This window comes from Camelus dromedarius, chromosome 2 (assembly GCF_036321535.1).
Source record: "Camelus dromedarius isolate mCamDro1 chromosome 2, mCamDro1.pat, whole genome shotgun sequence".
Classification (NCBI taxonomy): Eukaryota; Metazoa; Chordata; class Mammalia; order Artiodactyla; family Camelidae; genus Camelus; species Camelus dromedarius.
This window is the reverse complement of record NC_087437.1, coordinates 110630133-110647731: the sequence shown is the minus strand read 5'-3', so window position 1 is coordinate 110647731 and position 17599 is coordinate 110630133. Positions and strand designations below refer to the sequence as shown.

Below are 17599 nucleotides of genomic sequence, written 5' to 3'. Positions count from 1 at the left end.
GGTGCACACTTTGTGCTCTGAGATCATTTTTTAAGGCAGGAAGAACAAATGAATACTTTAATGTTCTGTGTTTGCTGTGTAGGAAGTGCTTAGTAAACACTTAGTTAAGTAGATAAGTGACTTGATAGGGCTAAAGTGAAGGGTTGCATTTAGAGCTTTTTCTTCTACAACTTTTCTTACTTGATTCTTGCTTGTGGCTCAGAGGATCACTGTCCCTGCAAAGTCTGACTGCCCCTCCCGATGCCCTTTCCATCCAGGGGGTGAGGCTTGGGGAGGGATGAGGCTTGAAAAGTAAAGGAAAAAACATGCAGGAAATGAATTTAGGCCTCTAATTACCAGGTATGTGTGGTTCATATAAACCTTTTTTTGTGTTTGTTTTTATTTATAGTCTCCTAGCATTTGTTCATTTAATAAATTGTTCATTTTATAAATTATACTTTGTGGAACCCAACTGATCACTCAACCAAAATCTTTTTTTTTTTTTCTTTTTTTGGCTTGGAACCTAACTTTTAAATTCTAAACCTAAATACGCAATACCTCTTTTTGAACTAGACTAGATCAATGGGAAACCCAAAGAAGGTGTTTTTCTGAGGCCTGTTTCATACATGTGTAGAAGTTGTGTAGGATAAAAGGTATCTTACCTCAGGCATGTTAAATCCCTAGTAGGGAAGGCTTCCACCTCGGCTTGAGCCTTTGGGGGCAGAGGGTGTGGGGTGGGAGGTGACACCCGATTCCTGTTCCTGTTCTGACCTGCTCCTGCCAGAAGAGGGCGTGGCGTTGGAGAGGGTGCAGGCAGTGATGAGGGAAATGTGTTTTCTATTTTGGGGGTCATATGCATTTCCTGCCTTTATTTGGCTTGTCATTTCCATCTCCCAGCAGAAACTAATGAGAGAATTCAGGAGATTTCTGTCTTTTCCAAAATGCCGTGTCTGCTTTCTCATTAGCATTCACACATCCCAGATAGGGCATTGAAAGACACAAGCCTGGAAAACCAGTGACACCTTGACTGTAATTACTGAGAAAGCCAAATCCAGCATCTACTGCACAAACATGTGAGGCCATCAGTGGCAAAGACAGGCTGTGACAGGTGTGAATAATGCTGATTTGTGGGGAGGGTCAGGCAGACGGGAGCTCCTGGCTACATCCTGCTTATATTTTTGGATGGGGAGGAGCACGAACTAACTGTACTGTTTTTCATTAAATCCAGAAAGTGCTGTTCTCTCTGGGGGGATCCTTTCTGTATTATGCTGACCGCTTCAAGCTCTACAGTGCCTTCTGCGCCAGCCACACGAAGGTCCCCAAGGTCCTGGTGAAAGGTGAGGCCTGGGAGGACTGGGCAGCAGTGGGCATGTGAATTGTCAGTTCACCTTTGTGTGGTGGACTGTTTTGGGGGGCTTTTGGTCAGAAATCTGAGTCATTGTTGTGCCCGATAGATGTTCCAGCAAGCAACAAATAAGGGTACAGTTGTCCTTTGGTATCCACGGGAGATTGGTTCCCGGACCTTCCATGGGTACCAAAATTCGAAGATGCTCAAGTCCCTTATATAACATGCATAGTGTTTGCATATAACCTACGTACATCCTCCTGTACACTCTAAATCAACTCTAGATTACTTATAATACCTAATACAATATAAGTGTCATGTAAATGCTTTGTTAGTGTGCAGAAGATTCAAGTTTTGCTTTTTGGAATTTTCTGGAATTTTTTCCCCGGATATTTTCTATCCATGGTTGGTTGAATCCACAGTACAGAACCTGTGGATATGGAACCTGCGGATACGGAGGGCCAACAGTACTGAGAAATGAAGAGCATTAACATCTTGAATTACCAGTTTTGTCAATTTTCTTATAATGAAAGTTTCCACTCCAATCCTTGGGGCCACAATTGATGAGTCATTTTGCAATTATGCAAAAACATAGGGGGTTTAGCAATTCCCTGCTTTATTTCTATTTTTTATTAATTTCATCATAATCTACCACACTTCACACACCTTTTTGTGGACTTTCATCTTTCCCTCACCCATTTTTGTTCCCAGGTGTGTGATCATAGTCACCACCATCACTGCTAAAACTGTTTCAATTATTCACAAAAATCACTCAAGTTGCAATTATATCTTGTGCCGAACAGAGTAGAATTTTTGTACTGACCAGCTCCTTTTCCCAAGTGTTCTGGAGGGGATGACAGAGTGTTCTGAGTCTCCAGAAAGTTGTCTTCCTTCCATGGTTCTGCATGTGGCTGTTGAGGACAAGTTAAAGGATTAGAAAGACATTTACTTGGTAAACTGTAGGACCAATAGGAAGTTCCATTTCAGTGAATCTCTGGAAATCAGCCTGCTCTTCCTTGACACTTTACTGTGGCTGCCATGTAAATAGCTGCTAAATATATAAGTCATTTACTTATATTTATGTCTGCTGCCAAAGAGAATGAGCTTGCCTTAATTCAAAACCTGTTATAAGAAGTATTAGTAGAACACAGGTCTCTGGATTACAGAAGATCCTGCCCCAGATAATGCCATACTTAATGATAATGATAGTCTATGCAAAAGAGTCCTAGTTTAGCACAGAAATTTAAAGGGAACCTGGGAATTTCCTTGCCCTGCTGCATGGCCCCATCTGTGGTTTTACACACGTTGTGTTGGTCTTATGGGTCTCGGCTCTCTGTGTGTCTTCTCACATTATGAGAGTGTTAACATAACAATTTTAGAGCATTTTGCTCTGTGGTAAAATTATGTACTCATCACAGTCCTTAGAGCAATTTGTGTTATTTTTAATCACTCCATTAGATTAAACTCTGCCCCTGTAGATTTTTCTTAATTTCGAAAACATTCTTTTTTGCACCTGAAAAATATTATCATATCATTCAAAACCATCCCTTAAAACATTACATATGACCCACATTTTTCTAATGGACAAACATGCCAAGCGGATGAAGAGAACTCTGAGAACAAAAAGCACGTCTGTGATTCCTAAAAGACCACAGCGAGATTGCCTGGGGGTGACACTTCAGCTCACAGAGAACTGAGACCCATGCCCTCTTCTGCCCCGATGTGAAATGTAGATGATGGGTGGTACGCTCATAGCCATGTTTCTGGACTTGAGGATTTTAGGGGGAATCCCTAGACCCCCTGTGGACGTGGACCAAGACTTGGGATGTCCACAGAAGCCATAGTTTCCTCACGCATCAGCTCTGGGCCTGGATGCACCGCCCAGGCACGTGGGCCCCTCCTCAGCGACCTCATCCCCAGTCCTCTTTCTCTTTATGGATGTGGTGGCCGGACCCGTGGAGTGTGAGTCCTCTTAATGGGGCTTAAAAGGGATGAAAAGACAGTGGTCTTGACGAGGCCTTCCCCCCATGGTTGCTGGTTTCCCTAACCCGACAAAGATGGAGGAATGATTTTACAATTTCATGACACCCTTTTACAACACCCTCACCTCTTAGCTCACGTTCCTAATCACTGGAGATGGAAATACATTTTTGTTAGAAGCTTTAAAAAAAAAGTTTGCCTACCGTTAAGTCACTTTGATATACTGTCCTTTCCACTTCCCATTTTTTTTGCCCTCACTCCAGTCTCTCTCTTCGCCATTTCTTTGCACCTAAAAGACATAAGCCGTGTCTTCCTAATTTTCCACTGGCAGGTGCCTTTCTGCTTGTCTGGAGACGCACAACTTCCCAGGGCGGCTCCTCAGCCCAGCTGGGACGCAGGTAACAGCCCGGCTGGTGAGGAAAGTGCCTCCTGAGTTAACTTAGGCCCAATATATGTTTCCTTCTGAGATAAATCATAATAGCTGCAGCACTGAACTGACACAGAACAGAACCTAAAAGGCGTTCCCTGCGGGAGATGCGGCCTTGCTCCAGTTACCAGAGCTGCAGGGTGCTGCTGCTTCTGCTTCCCTGCCTTCTCTCCAAAGAGGCTCTCCCAGCAAGGAAAAGCTTGAAAGTTTAGAAAAACCAGTGTGAGGAGTGTTTTAAAACGTAGGCTTTCTTGTTGTTCAGATATGGTGAGGCCAACAGACTGGGAGATGATTGCCATCAAAAAGATAGCTTGTTACTCACGATTCAAGAGGAGGGGGCATGCCATGCCCTTCAGGGCCACATGGGGAAGCACCAGGGTCGACCAGGGGGCAGAGGGCATGAGCAGAAAAGGTGGGCAAGAGCCTTTTCTGTGGTTTCTGCAGGAAGGAAGAGGTGAGGCAGGGTGAACAGGCCTAGAATTGGCCCGTCTGAAGAATCTCAGCAGGCTCTGGGGTAAAGGGGCTGTCCTGAGTTGTCTGGTACCTGGCCCTGGGGTGATTAGGGCAGGGGGAATATTGGACCAGAGTATAAGTGTCTAATGGAAGAGAGATGGGGGCAGGTGGCTCTGGATTGATTGGTTTGCATGTGAAAGGTGTGTTCCTAGGTGAGTCCTGTACCGTCTCTAGGAATTGGCCAGCTCTGGGATGGGCAGTCTCCCTGTTACTGAACCAAACTTGGGTCCACTTGCCTGTGTGCAGGGAAGCCTGTCTACTAACGCCAGATTGTGGTGAAAGAAAGTGCAGTGTTTAATGCAGGACACCGAGCAAGGAGTCAGGGCAGTTGGTGCTCAAAGGGCTTTCTGGGGAAGGTTTTCAAGGACAGGGTGAGGGAGGCGGGTTGAGGGATGTGCAGTCTGCTCACAGACTTTCTTCTGATTGGTTGGTGGGAGGTAACCTGCAGTCAATATCATCAACCTTCTGGTTCCAAGCAGTCTGGGGTCTGTGTGCTTGTGGGCAGCATACAGTTAACTTCTGCCACCTGGCGGGGGTTGCAGTACTGCAGAACAGCGCAAAGGGTCCAGCTCAGAATACTGAGGAAGAACAAAAGGTCCCAGACTCTGTTTAATGGATCAACTATTATTTTGTCTTGCTTGACTGTTTTCCCTTCTTTCTGCATTTTCTCACTTTTCTGATTAAAGATACTCTTTGGAACTTGGGAAAGCCTAGGAGACTAAGGTTTTTCCACAGTGAAGAGGCAGGCGGAGGACATGGGGTGGGGTGGTTGAGGGGTGAATCTGCCCCACAGGGTCCTGCACAGTTATATCTCCAGGATCGGGAAAGCCCCAGACGTCAACATACCAGAACAAGAAGACGTTCTTAACACAAGGACAATAAACAGAAGCCCCTGAAAATCTCTGTGTGTAGGATTTACAGACCCTGTTACCCCTTACCTCATCGGGAACCCCCCCCCAATAAATAAATAAGTAAATGTAACCGACAGGCCCTTCCAGGTGTCCCTCTGAGCCCTCCTTCCCTCCTCTGACCACTCACTGTACCCTCAGCCCTGCGAAAAGGCACCTTGGAATGAGTGAGTGAGGTGCTAAGAAGGGAGTCCCTGGGCCGTTCCGCCCCGACACCCTGTGTTCAAACTCTTCCAGCCAAGACGGACACGGCTTTCAAGGCGTTCTTAGATGCCCAGAACCCGAAGCAGCAGCACTCGTCCACTCTGGAGTCTTACCTCATCAAGCCCATCCAGAGGATCCTCAAGTACCCACTGCTGCTGAAGGAGCTTTTTGCCCTGACGGACGCGGAGAGCGAGGAGCACTACCACCTGGATGGTGAGCCGCCGGCCGCGCCTGCCCCTCGCGCTCCTTGCCCCCCTAGTCTCCGCGTCACCTTTTCGTCTGTTCCGTGACCTGTTTCCCTCTAGTGGCCATCAAGACAATGAATAAGGTTGCAAGTCACATCAATGAAATGCAGAAGATCCATGAGGAGTTCGGGGCTGTGTTTGACCAGCTGATTGCTGAACAGACGGGTGAGAAAAAAGAGGTAAGGACCCCCCACCCTCTCCCCGTTCTTCCCAGCGTATCTGTCAATAGAGCTGGATTCCTGTGTGTGTGTGTGTGTGTGTGTGTGTGTGTGTGTGTGTGTGTGTGTGTGTGTGTGTTGAAGGTTATTTGTAAGTACAGTAGTTAGGACGATAGTGTTTTTGTTGGTGGCACTTTTATCTTTACCCAAGGCTATGATGTGAGCTTTCTTCCTCAGCTGAACTATTTCTTAATATGGGAAATGTGTCCTGACTGCAGCCCTTCACCCTGGAGACCTCTGGTTTTGTTTTGTGTTAAATGAGAGAGTGAATTTCCACGACCGTAACTTGGGCTGTTTCTTTAAACACCCATTAAAGGCCAAGGCTGTATCCCCAGAGATTAGGATAACTGGCATGTAGCAGGTGCTCAATAAATATTCACTGATTGAATGAAAGTTTCAAATGAATCTGAATCTTTCCTTTTTTTAAGTTGCTGCCTGCAAATCTACTTAGAAGGAATAGTCACAGGAACAAATATACTTGAGAAAAACGTAGCGTGAACTATGAGTTGTGCCTGAATCATTGAGAAGAGCTTGCGTGAATAAAAATGCTGTGAATACTGAGATGAGTCAGATGGAGATGATATGTAATGATGTTCATCAAATGCCTCTGCACCTCCTGATTCGATTGGAATGTTGTTCTCGTTTTGCTTTCTGCCTCAAAGAAGAAGACAAGCTGGGAGGGATCTAGGAAGAAAATCTCTCTTGCTGTGATTAGAAGGAGGGAGGGGGAAAGGCAGTGGGTGGGGATGGGGCAGGGAGCAGGGCTTGGCTCTTTAGGCAAGAGAAAACAGCCTTACGTTCAGAGATGTAAAGTGTTATTATCCAGGTTCACGCTTATGTCCTCAGTGAAACAAAACACATTTTTGGACTATTAAGAGATGTAAAAGTGAACATATATAAGGAATTTATTTCACTCATCTGTTGTGGGGGAACCTGGCGGGTGGTGTAACAGTTCATTGGAAACTGTCGAAATAGCACAGGTCTGTGTATGTAGTGAAGAAATGTTGAGATGATTTGTGAATGGAGATAAATTGGACATTACAGGGTTGGACTCTGATAGTCCAGGGTGTGCTGTAGAGGGTGCATAGTTTTCCACTGAAACACAAATAATTTTTTCTACATGATATTTCAGGCAGGGCATGAGAATGTTCTCAGTCTACCAGGTAGATAATTTAATCTATTCGAGTAGAAAAGATGGACACTGCTACTTTGAATTTAGTCTCATTTTCTTGTAAAACTTTTGTAGTAAGAAAACCATACCATGTTTATTAAAGAAAAGGGCACCGTACCGAAGAAGGCAAGAAGAAAATTATCTACAATCTCAAAACGCAAAACTTATGTTTTGATGGTTGGGTGTTTAATTTTTTTTTAAATTATATATATTCTTTGCTTGGATTGAATATTGAGTATAGTTTTTTCTATTTTATTGAATATTGTGGAAGCTATTTTGTACTTTGATTTCTTTTATATTGAACAAAGAATTATTTAATTTTCATGTTATTTTAAATTATTCAAAAGTATCATTGTGTAATATTTTATTGTGTGGCTGAACAATGATTTCCTTAATTCCTATTATTAGGCAATTCTTTTCATTTATTGACTACAGTGAATAACACTGCAAACGTTTTTGATCATAAGGCTTCCTCTGTGCTTGATGTATTTTAATTTATTTCATTTTGACAAAGGGTGAATTTTTTGAGGTCATGGAAATGAACATTTTCATTGTATTTCATTACATTTTTCATTATATTCCAAACTGATTTCTGGATTTTAATCATCTTGAGGGCAAAGGACCATTATGCTAAGGACTAGAAGGTGATATAGATCGCAGATTGCAAATAACTTAGAAAAAAATTTGAATGTGATTCAAAAGTCAGAGACTATAAAAGGGGATATGGCTTTGGTGAAACTGCCTGTCCTCTAAAGTAAAATTCTGACAACCAAGTGAGAAATCTTTCCAGCGAGGAACAAAGAGATATAGTTCTATACAAAGCAGTCTCTTCTGAGCAAGGATCTTGTTAGGGTTAAAAAAAAAAAAAGTACGAAAGATGGAAGGAGGGACATTTGACTACATAGCAGTATTACAGAATAGGCCATATCAGTGTTAGGACATCCAAAGACCACAAAAATGTAGGCTTGGAGAAGATGCCAAAGGGACCAATGGAAGATCATGCTTCAGCACTCTAGGAAGGATAAGAAAGAGATGGCACCCCCTAAAAAAAGGGACCTGAGGTGTCATAGCCAAAGACAAGTGCTTACTCAAGGACAATGACTCAGGTTCTACTTGATCTCTTTTTTCTCCTTTGTGGAGAATAGTCTTCAAACTGGAAAGGATAGAGTGGTCTTGATTCCACAAAAATAAAACTGTAGGGAGAATGGGTCCTGGGGAAATAGTGTGCTCTGTGCCATGATCAGTTGTAATTCTGCAGTGCCACTCACAGCAGAGTGTTGGAACAGCCGTGGAAACTTAGGGAGGCAGACATTCAGACATACACAAGTTACTTCCTGATTTTCACAAAGGTGATTCCTGATCATTAAGTAACCTTTTAATGATAATATCCAGAAAAATCCTAGTCTGGCTCTGTGAGCAGTTTGTAAACAGCTAGGAATGGGACACTTGTCAGTATCTGCTGGGAATGGTCAGCCTAGACTGAAATGGTGACATCCCGGGACACAGGGTACCTGATGTTGTCACCAGCCAGCTTTCCTCAGGAGGTCCCTGGAGGCAGATGTGTTCACAGAGAACGAAACAGACAAAGAAATAGTTTTATGATGGAGGTGGGGCTTCATCCCCTACCCCCAGTTAAACTCTGGTGAGTGACCCACATAGAGCATCCCTTTTGCTCAGGTTGGAGGAAGGAAAAGCCGAAGAGGGCATTTCCCCTTAGAAGCAGTGGTCAGAAAACCTGGCTCAGCAGGGCATCCCAGTCCTTGCTGGAGCAGAGGCTCCTTAGTGGAACTTAGTCTTAGGGTTTTGATGGAAGGCGACCAATGGAAGGCCAGGGTAGAGGCTGCTGGCTGGAGGGAGCAGCCCTGACCCCCTTATTACATTTACAAGTGGAAACTTGTCGAGAGAGAACCATTTGCATTGGTACTGTATCAGCCCATTTTGAGCGGGTAACAAAGAACTCAGAATCTTAGTGTTCGTGACAACAAATATTTATTTCCCTCCCAGTGTGTGGGCCAGCTGAGCTTTGGCTTGTCTTGGTGCGCTTCAGAGCTTAGGGCTCAGAGGGTTATATGTCTCTTCCTTCTAGGATCCAGACTGAAGCAGCAGTGGCTGTCTTGGGCATGTCCTTCCCATGGTTGGAAGGCAGATGCTCAGGAGGGCTGGTGGAGACTTACCATGCCAAGTTCAAGGCCCAGCCTATATGGCCAAGCCCAGAGTCTTCAGAGCTTGGCGTAGTCTAGTGGAAGGCACTAGAAAATTACATGGCAGAAGGTGCAAATATATAATTCATTAGAGGGAAGGAGTCGAATTTGGCCAGTGATCTACCCCAGTGACCTTTAATCACTCTTAAAGACATTCCCCCCTAAGGCTGTGGCCCAGAATGGTGCCCAGGAATTTGACTTATGTGTATAAGCAGTCCCTTCTGTGGGTGTTTGGAGCATGAGTAGTGGAGACTGTCCTGGGAGTTTGGTTGACTAGTTGCCTAATGTGTACAAAGTAATATAGTTGCTTGATGTTTTTAACCACTGACTGTACCACTAATAATATGGCTCAATAATAATTAGAGTAATTACTATTAGTATCATGATCCCAGTTATTATAGTGGCAGTAATACCGCTGTGTTCTGTACTGCTGGAGCCCCGGCTCCACACTGTAACCTGGCTTGGTGGCTTGAGAAAAGGGCAATGCCAAACCACACTGTGTTCCGGGGAGGGCTGCTCAGTTGCTGCTGTATCTAGATACCCAGCCAGATCAAAAGCAGCAAAATAAAATGGAGCCATTTGTTCTTGTGAAGCCCAACGTCAAGTTTTCAACTATTCAAAATGCTGCCTTCCTATTCACGACAGCCAAGACTGGAAGCAATCTAAATGTCCATCGACAGATGATTGGATAAAGAAGTTGTGGTATATGTATACAATGGAATACTACTCAGCCATAAAAAAGAGTGAAATAATGCCATTTGCAGCAACACGGAGGTACCTAGAGATTGTCATACTAAGTGAAGTAAGTCAGACAGAGAAAGACAAATATCACATATCGCTTATATGTGGAATTGAAAAAAATGAGACAACTTATTTACGAAAGGAGAAACAGACTCACAGACATAGAAAGTAAACTTAAAGTTACCAAAGGGGTAAAAGGGTGAGGAGTGATAAACTAATTGTTTGGGATTAGCAGATACAAACTACTGCACATAAAATAGATAAATAACAAGGTCCTACAGTATAGCGCAGGGAACTATATTCAATATCTTGTAGTGACCTATAATGAAAAAGAGTATGTGTATATGGGTGATGGAATCTCTGTGCTGTACACCAGAAACTAACACAACATTGTAAATCAAAAACTGCAATATAAATAAACAAACAAACAAATAAATAAATAAATAATAAATGTTTTATAAAGGCCAACAAACACCCCAAAATGATGCCTTAAGGGAGAAGGAATCAGGCTTGGTTTCTGTGGCCGCAGAGTAGAAGCAAGAGGCTGATGGGCAAGGGCTTCAGGGAGGCATATTCGGGGAAGACCCTCCTGCCAATCTGTGGTTTACCAATAGGAAGGACCATGGGCCCTGATTGCTGTGGAGCCTTGTGCTCTAACCTGTTTGCACAGGGAGCACATTGAGGGACCAGATGATCTTCCCAGCTGTGATTACGCTGCTGAGTAGGTGGGAGGGTGGCATTTTGGTAAACTTGGAAGTGGATCAAGGACTCCAGTGAGAAAGGCAAACATGACTATTGTGAGGCGGGAACCGGCAGAATCTCAGGATCATCGCATCACGACGGCTCCACAGGGAGCAAAGGAACTTGTCCGTCTAAGATGGGTTCTAGCATTTGACTTGAGGGGGCAGGACTGGACCTCAGGGTTTCTAAGGATCCCAGAGCTCACCCTGCGCATGCTTGGAGGGCAGTCTTCAAACTCCTCTGTCGGCTTCTTTTTCCTCCTCTAAAGTGAGATGAAATCTTTAAAATGAGTTGGAAGAATAAGAAATAATTGATTCCACTGCTTCCCAGAAGACTCTGGCTCCAAAGGGATTTAAACTCACAGGTGGAAATGGCTACAGTTCCCTGGGGTAGATCTCTGCCGTTGATGGCCGTTTGTCCCCCCTGAGAAACTGTCTCTATTTGAACACAAAACTCCAATTGGGTAGATCAGTTTTCACAGATTTACTACGTGCGAATTTTGGAACCCCGATTGTTACCTTTTTGCCAGCTTATTCTTGAAATTCTGGTAGAAAAACACAAGATAAAGGAAGAAAAGATGACCAGGTGTGTTTAGAGACAATATTTTCATAAAGTAGGATTGACATCAGCCTGTTGAATTTTCAAACGTCACGAAAATCTGAGTGCTTCTAACAACCACCCAGTAAGCTTTACCCTGTCCCTGGTTTTCAGGTTGCAGATCTGAGCATGGGGGACCTACTTTTGCACACCACCGTGATCTGGCCAAACCCACCAGCCTCGCTGGGAAAGTGGAAAAAGGAACCAGAATTGGCAGCTTTTGGTATGTATCAGGGTTTGGAGGGGAAGAAGGAGGCTGGCTTATTTTTCAAAATAAGTTAACATTTATTTTCCAAGACACAGTTTATTAAAGTAGAGTTAATCACACTTATCTGCATTGTCTTCCTGCCGTAGCCACCAACATGTCACAGGTACTAAATTAAACCTTCCGGCTAAGTGTGACCTGTGTGGCCACCCAGCTACATTGGAGGGAGAGATTGGGTGTTCAAGTCGACCCCAGGTATAGACATACAGGCAGGAAAAGATTTTTTTTTTTTTTTTTACGTTGCTGTTGCTGCTGCTGCTGCTCTGAATATCTTTTCAAAGCAATGAGTTAATAAAAAGCCAAGGAAAAATCAAGTGAAAAATCAAGACAAAGCCGTTTCTGAGACCCACAATCTAGTGTCTTTTATTCTCTCCCCGACTCTGCATTGTTGTATGTTGTGATGCCAGGATTCAGGACATGGTTCTCAGCTCACCTGTTGTGGCAACACTGGGTGCCTCGATCAGTTACGAGGTACTTCTCCATCACATCGTGGCTGATACTAGCAAAAGTAGAGATGTTCATGAATGATTCATTTTTCAGTAAAACAGTTCTGATGGCTGCAGTTGGTGCAATTAGAAACCTCACGTGGTTGTACTGGAAAATGCTTTTTGAGAGAGAAAAACTATGGGTTAGCGCACTGGGCATAATTCAGGCAGTACAGCTCACTGTTGTGTGTAAAGCTTGTACAGCATGCGGTGTTATAAACGATCAACCACCATCCATGGTCAACGGCCATGCTTTTGTTTTACCGTGTCTTTTCCTGGCCTCCCTGTCAAAGAAGCATGGGCAGGAACACAGCATAAAGGAAGTCTAGGGTTTCTAATCTCCTTCCTTTTACCTTATTTTTCCAGGCGAGGGGGTGGGGGAAGGGGGATGTGGCTTACTGCTGCTTTAACTGAACCCTCTTTTTCTTTACGATGTGAACAAAGCATTCCCAAATGGAACATCCTAGTGATGTTAAAATCAGAGCACTTAATACAAAGATTTATTGGACTTCCTAATTAGATCACTCAGCCTTATTGAAAACCTTCGTGATATTCCTAAAAATTTCAAAGAGCCACTGTAGCTGTTGGTGCTGTTTCATTAAAAATAACAAAAAAGCATATGAGTGTGAAAGAAAAACATGACTAAATATGACATACAGAGGAGTACTGGGGGGTTTTTCCATGTCGGTGTTTTTTGATAGGAGTAGGTGTTTTGGAAAGGGGGAGGGATATAATTTCAAGTTTGTTTGTTTGTTTTTTCCATCATTACCAGTTGTGTTACTTATTGCAGTTTCTTCTTGGAGAGGTCTGGGAGCTTGCTGAGGCTTCTTGGCAGGTCATGGGTGAGGTGTAGGATTCTGAAGGAATTAACCAAATCATCTGCCTCCCGTTTCTGCCTCCAGGCTAGAGATGAACAGTTCCAGTGGTCACCGTTGGCATTTTTCCTGTCTATGTCCTGAATTGTACAGATGTCCAGTTGTTAGAAAGAAACAGATTTAGAATAAGAAAATCATTGGAGTAGGGGAATGTAGGGGATTGGCAAACTTACTCTGTAAAGGGCCATGTAGTCAGTATTTTAGGCTTCCCGGACCAAGAGGCCATATGTAGCCAGGCGCAGCCTGTGTAAACAAATGAGCAGTGGTACTGGTGGCTGTACGGAACAGGTGTCGGACCTGAGTTTGCCAGACTGTGGAAGAAAGGGTTCACGAATATGTCAGTTTTGAGGTTTGGGGCTTTAGGTGCCGCTTGGTGCACAGGCTCAGCGGGGGGCAGTGTGTGCTCCCTGCCCCGCAGGGTGTTTACCAGAGGGAGGCACAGGGTGGGTGTCCGGTTGTGGATGGAAGCTGCCTCCTCCGGTCCCACTGCCAGCAAACCCCGCAGGGACCACGGTTAGCAAGGGAAGACTGCCCAAGACTCACAGGAGGAAGGAAGCAAGCACCTTATCCTCTCCTGAGTCACAGCAGAGAAGGCGGAAGGATTACAATCTGGATTATGAGTGAAGGCAGACTGTTGTCATCATAATGAGCTTATTTATGGATTCCCAGTCCTTAAAAGGTGGCAGTTTGGGTGAGATTTTTAAGCAGCAAGGCAGAACTCACAGAGACTTAGAATTGCGTTTTGAAACAAAAAGAGTTGCTGCGAAGGAAGTTAATTACATCAAACAGGCAGCTTTGGGGCTAAGACATGTTTGTCTTCTGTTTCCCGTTTAAACGTCTGATCTCAGGAAATAGTGCAGCTTTCTTCTGAAACTAAGTTGACCGGCTGCCAACCCAGCACCTTGCTGTTTTCATTCCCAGGATGACTCCTATGTACTTGGTGTTGACGATCATCACCTTTAAAAGAATGAAAGACATGGTTTGTTTAGGCCTTCAGGCTGGCGAGGGCAGCCAGGAGTTTTGGAGATCAAGGCCATGTCTGAAGGGACTGACAGCACTTGGAGTCAGTTGAGTGAGAGGAGCCCCTGGGATCAGGGAGGAATTAAGGCAAAAGTGTTCAGAGCCCAGGCTGAGGGTCACTTTGGCCCCCACACTGTGACCCAAGATGGTTGAGGTAAACCAGTGCAGACCAGTAGCCTTCTTAGGGTCACGGCTACACGCTTGCTGAGCTGTGGTCCCAATGGGATGGTGGGTCTTCTGAGACTCAGATTACTGGACACCCTCACCCTTTCCCAGCGTGGGGCTCTCTCACTTTCAAAGGGACCTGCTGTCCTGGCCACTGTGATTTCTGAAGGCTTCATGGCAAGGACAGAGGGCCTGCTCAGGTGGTGATGTCCCGCCTCCACGCAGAGCGGTGTGGCCTCTGAGGGTCAGAGGGAACCTCACAGGCTGTCCTCTGGGATTCTTAAGAGGTCAGATGCTTTAAGTTGTGAAGGGCTGGGGACAGTCCAGACCCAATGACTGGGGGTCAGTTTCTTTGTATCCTAAGGCTTCTTTTCTTGCAGTGGAGATTAGAGCGATCTTACCCAAAAGGAGACTGACCCATCGTAAGTAGGATAAAAAGTGAACCAGGCACGTTGGATTGCTCTCCAGAGGGCCTGGGAGCCTGTCCCTGAGAACTCTCTGAAGCTTTGCTCCCTTTGTAATTCTGTGCCTGGTATACCAGATGTGCCCCGTCCAGCTGCTGTGTGACTGACGACGTTCCTGTTATGCCTTGGGGTCACAGTGTGAAGGGAGATGGAGACGCCCATACAAGGAGCCAAGGATGGGCTGGGGTCCCCCTTCTTACTGTTCTGGGCGCCAATTCTTCTTTCTCCTCCAGGAGTCAGAATCGCTGAGTGTTAAACATGCTTGGCATTGTTTAAGGAATTCAGTGAACCATTATGCATAACGCCATTGTATCTCCCCCTGCCCCTAAAGAATATAAGAATAAAACTACATACTTCAATTATAAAAAAGATTTTATCAATAGACGCAGGGAAAAAAAAAGAACAAAACTGTATACTCCCTGCTTCTAAATAGCTTAATTGTGATTCATCCTGTTTGGAACATTCTACTTCTTCCAAACAGGATGAATCACAATTAAGTAGAGTAACATTCTACTTCCTAAACTAATTTTCATTTCAGTCAAAATGATGAATTCTATTCCCTGAGTTAATGAACTTTCTCTGTGGGTGTGATCTTAGCTTAATTTGCATAAATGTAGATTAAGCATCATTATTGCTATTACTGACGTTTGTACTGTTCGTTCAGCTGCTGAACTAGTCTATTTTTGTTAAATGTGTATAAGCTGAAGTTTTAAGCTTGAAGTGATACCATAGTTAAAAATACTATATTTTACCCAAAAGTTTCCAGCAGGGCAGGAAGCATTATTTCCATTGATTTAGGCTTTGGGTGTTTATCTGGAACCTGGAAAATTTTGTCTCAGTAGATTTTTGCATCTCTCAGATGTGACGAATGAGTGGAGGACGCGGTGGAGCTGGTACCTGGGACTCTCTGTCCTCTTCATAACTGTAGTGTTTGTCACCACAAGTTATTGAAGTAAAGGGGAAAACCCAACACATTATGTGCCATAACAACCTTTATTTTATTTTTTCCAGTCTTCAAAACTGCTGTGGTCCTTGTATATAAAGATGGTTCCAAACAGAAGAAGAAACTGGTAAGACTTCTTATTTCACTCCATAGTTTGAAAACATCTCCCTTTCTATCTGCTTCTCAGTTGTATCTGCCTAATTATAATTCTGCACCTCTGTCAAGCATGAATCTTTTATGATTTTTTTTAAAAGTGTTGCCAAGGGCAACCAATCCTGCTTCCTGCAGCAGGCTAACGTTTAGAGCGTGAAAGTCAATAGCTGTTACGCCTATCATGGCCAGAGCCTTCTTAACACTGTTTTTTTTCCTTTCCCTGTTCTTCCTGTTCTGTTCTTGTTTTGGGATCCCTTTTCTCCTCTTTCCTTTGTCTCTCTTTTGCCTGAATTTGGTTAGCAGGCTTATTGTACACCCTTAGCATTTTTACCACTTGGCCTCTTGCTTTCTGCTGGGGCAACAACAGTGCAGGCATGGGAGCAGAACTGGGTTCCAGCATCACTGGTTTAGAAAGTGTGGGGGTTCCGTCCAGGCTGAGCAGATAGTTCTCATGCACCTAGTTCCTTCTCTTCCTGCAGGTAGGATCTCACAGGCTTTCAATTTACGAGGACTGGGACCCCTTTCGATTTCGACACATGATTCCTACCGAAGCTTTGCAGGTTCGAGCTTTGGCAAGTGCAGGTAAACTCTGAAGCGTGCTGGGTACATATTTCTGTGGGTGTATGAATTGTGTTTCTGAATCCACGCTCTTGGTCTAGCCACCTTATCTTTTTCCTTCTTTGCTTAACTCTCCTTTCCCTCAGCCTCTCCATTGCCTCTTATCTACCCAGACATTTATTAAATACTTGAGCTAACTACTGTATATAACATAAACAAGAAGATTCTACTGTATAGCGCAGAACTATATTCGATATCTTGTAATAGACTATGATGAAAAAGAATTTGGAAAGGAATATATATTATATATATATATATATACACACATGTATGTAACTGAATCACTTGCTGTACACCAGAAATTAACACAACATTATAAATTGATTGGAAAAAATACAGAAAGGTTGGGTGGAAATATAACTACTTCCCACCTAAGTAAATAAATAAATAAATAAATACATACATAAATAATTGAATGAATGAACTAAGTGAATGAAGGTAAATTGCCTTTAATATTGTACCCAGGAGCTCTAGTCATTCTGTTCTATATATTAGTAATATTACAGTGACTCACATCTAAGTAGCAATGAGTCTTGTACTTCTGGAAAGAATCTTTGAGCCCATGAACAGACAAAGCATATGTAAATAACTCACTTGCCTTTTAACTAGTAGATGCAAAAGAACATTGAATACATTCTTTTTTTTTTTTTCTGAAGCATTATAAATCCGTATCTTTATGTAAGGGTGAAGGCTTTTGAAATGTCAATTCTTTTTCTCCAACCCAAATAGCAGTGAAACAAGTGGTTGAGTAGTAATGGATGCACTTGATAATATTAATTAGATGAGGCTTTCGCACTTGAGGCGAGAAGTGATCATCAGCACGGTATTGACTAAGAAGAGCAACATTTCTATGACTCGGAGGCACCATCCAGGGGTTCTCCTGGACACACCGTGGGAGGAGCAGCTTTGTGGTCAATTGGAAACTCTCAGGACACACTATTCTGTGTCCCACGTGGACAGCAGGTGCGGCTTTCTGGTAGTAAAGGGAGGCTGTGGGAGTGGACCTCTGCCGGCGTGCAGTGGATCTGAATTTCTGTTCCGTGCTTCTGGCATCTCACATGAGCGTTAAGTACTTTGTGTCTGATGGATGTGACGCATCTTTTACCTGTTTTCATTTGTCACCTCCCTGAGCCATAAAATTGGCTCTAATCCTCATAAAACCAGCTCTTCCCTAAGCCAGTATCATGAAGTGACATGAAGATTGGCAGTGTTTCATAAACCTTCAGTTACTCACCCGAGTTAAACGAGATGCCGCTTCCTTCACGGTCGTTATGTGTTGTAGGAGGGAAACTCCAGTGCACAAACTATGTCTAGGAAATGTACTGGAGATGATTATTTGCC

General features: G+C 43.8%; 1 protein-coding gene across 5 annotated transcripts in view; it reads left to right on the top strand.

The window, feature by feature from the left end:
* The window catches only part of TIAM1 (TIAM Rac1 associated GEF 1), a 188861-nt gene that overhangs the window by 160906 nt on the left and 10356 nt on the right, over nucleotides 1–17599 (top strand). For all 5 annotated transcript variants that reach the window (XM_064496754.1, XM_064496763.1, XM_064496757.1 and 2 more), the window contains 6 exons: nucleotides 1208–1316; nucleotides 5390–5569; nucleotides 5662–5780; nucleotides 11385–11493; nucleotides 15556–15614; nucleotides 16120–16222. In XM_064496754.1, coding sequence (XP_064352824.1) covers nucleotides 1208–1316; nucleotides 5390–5569; nucleotides 5662–5780; nucleotides 11385–11493; nucleotides 15556–15614; nucleotides 16120–16222 — 679 coding nt within the window. The remainder of the gene's footprint in view (nucleotides 1–1207; nucleotides 1317–5389; nucleotides 5570–5661; nucleotides 5781–11384; nucleotides 11494–15555; nucleotides 15615–16119; nucleotides 16223–17599) is intronic.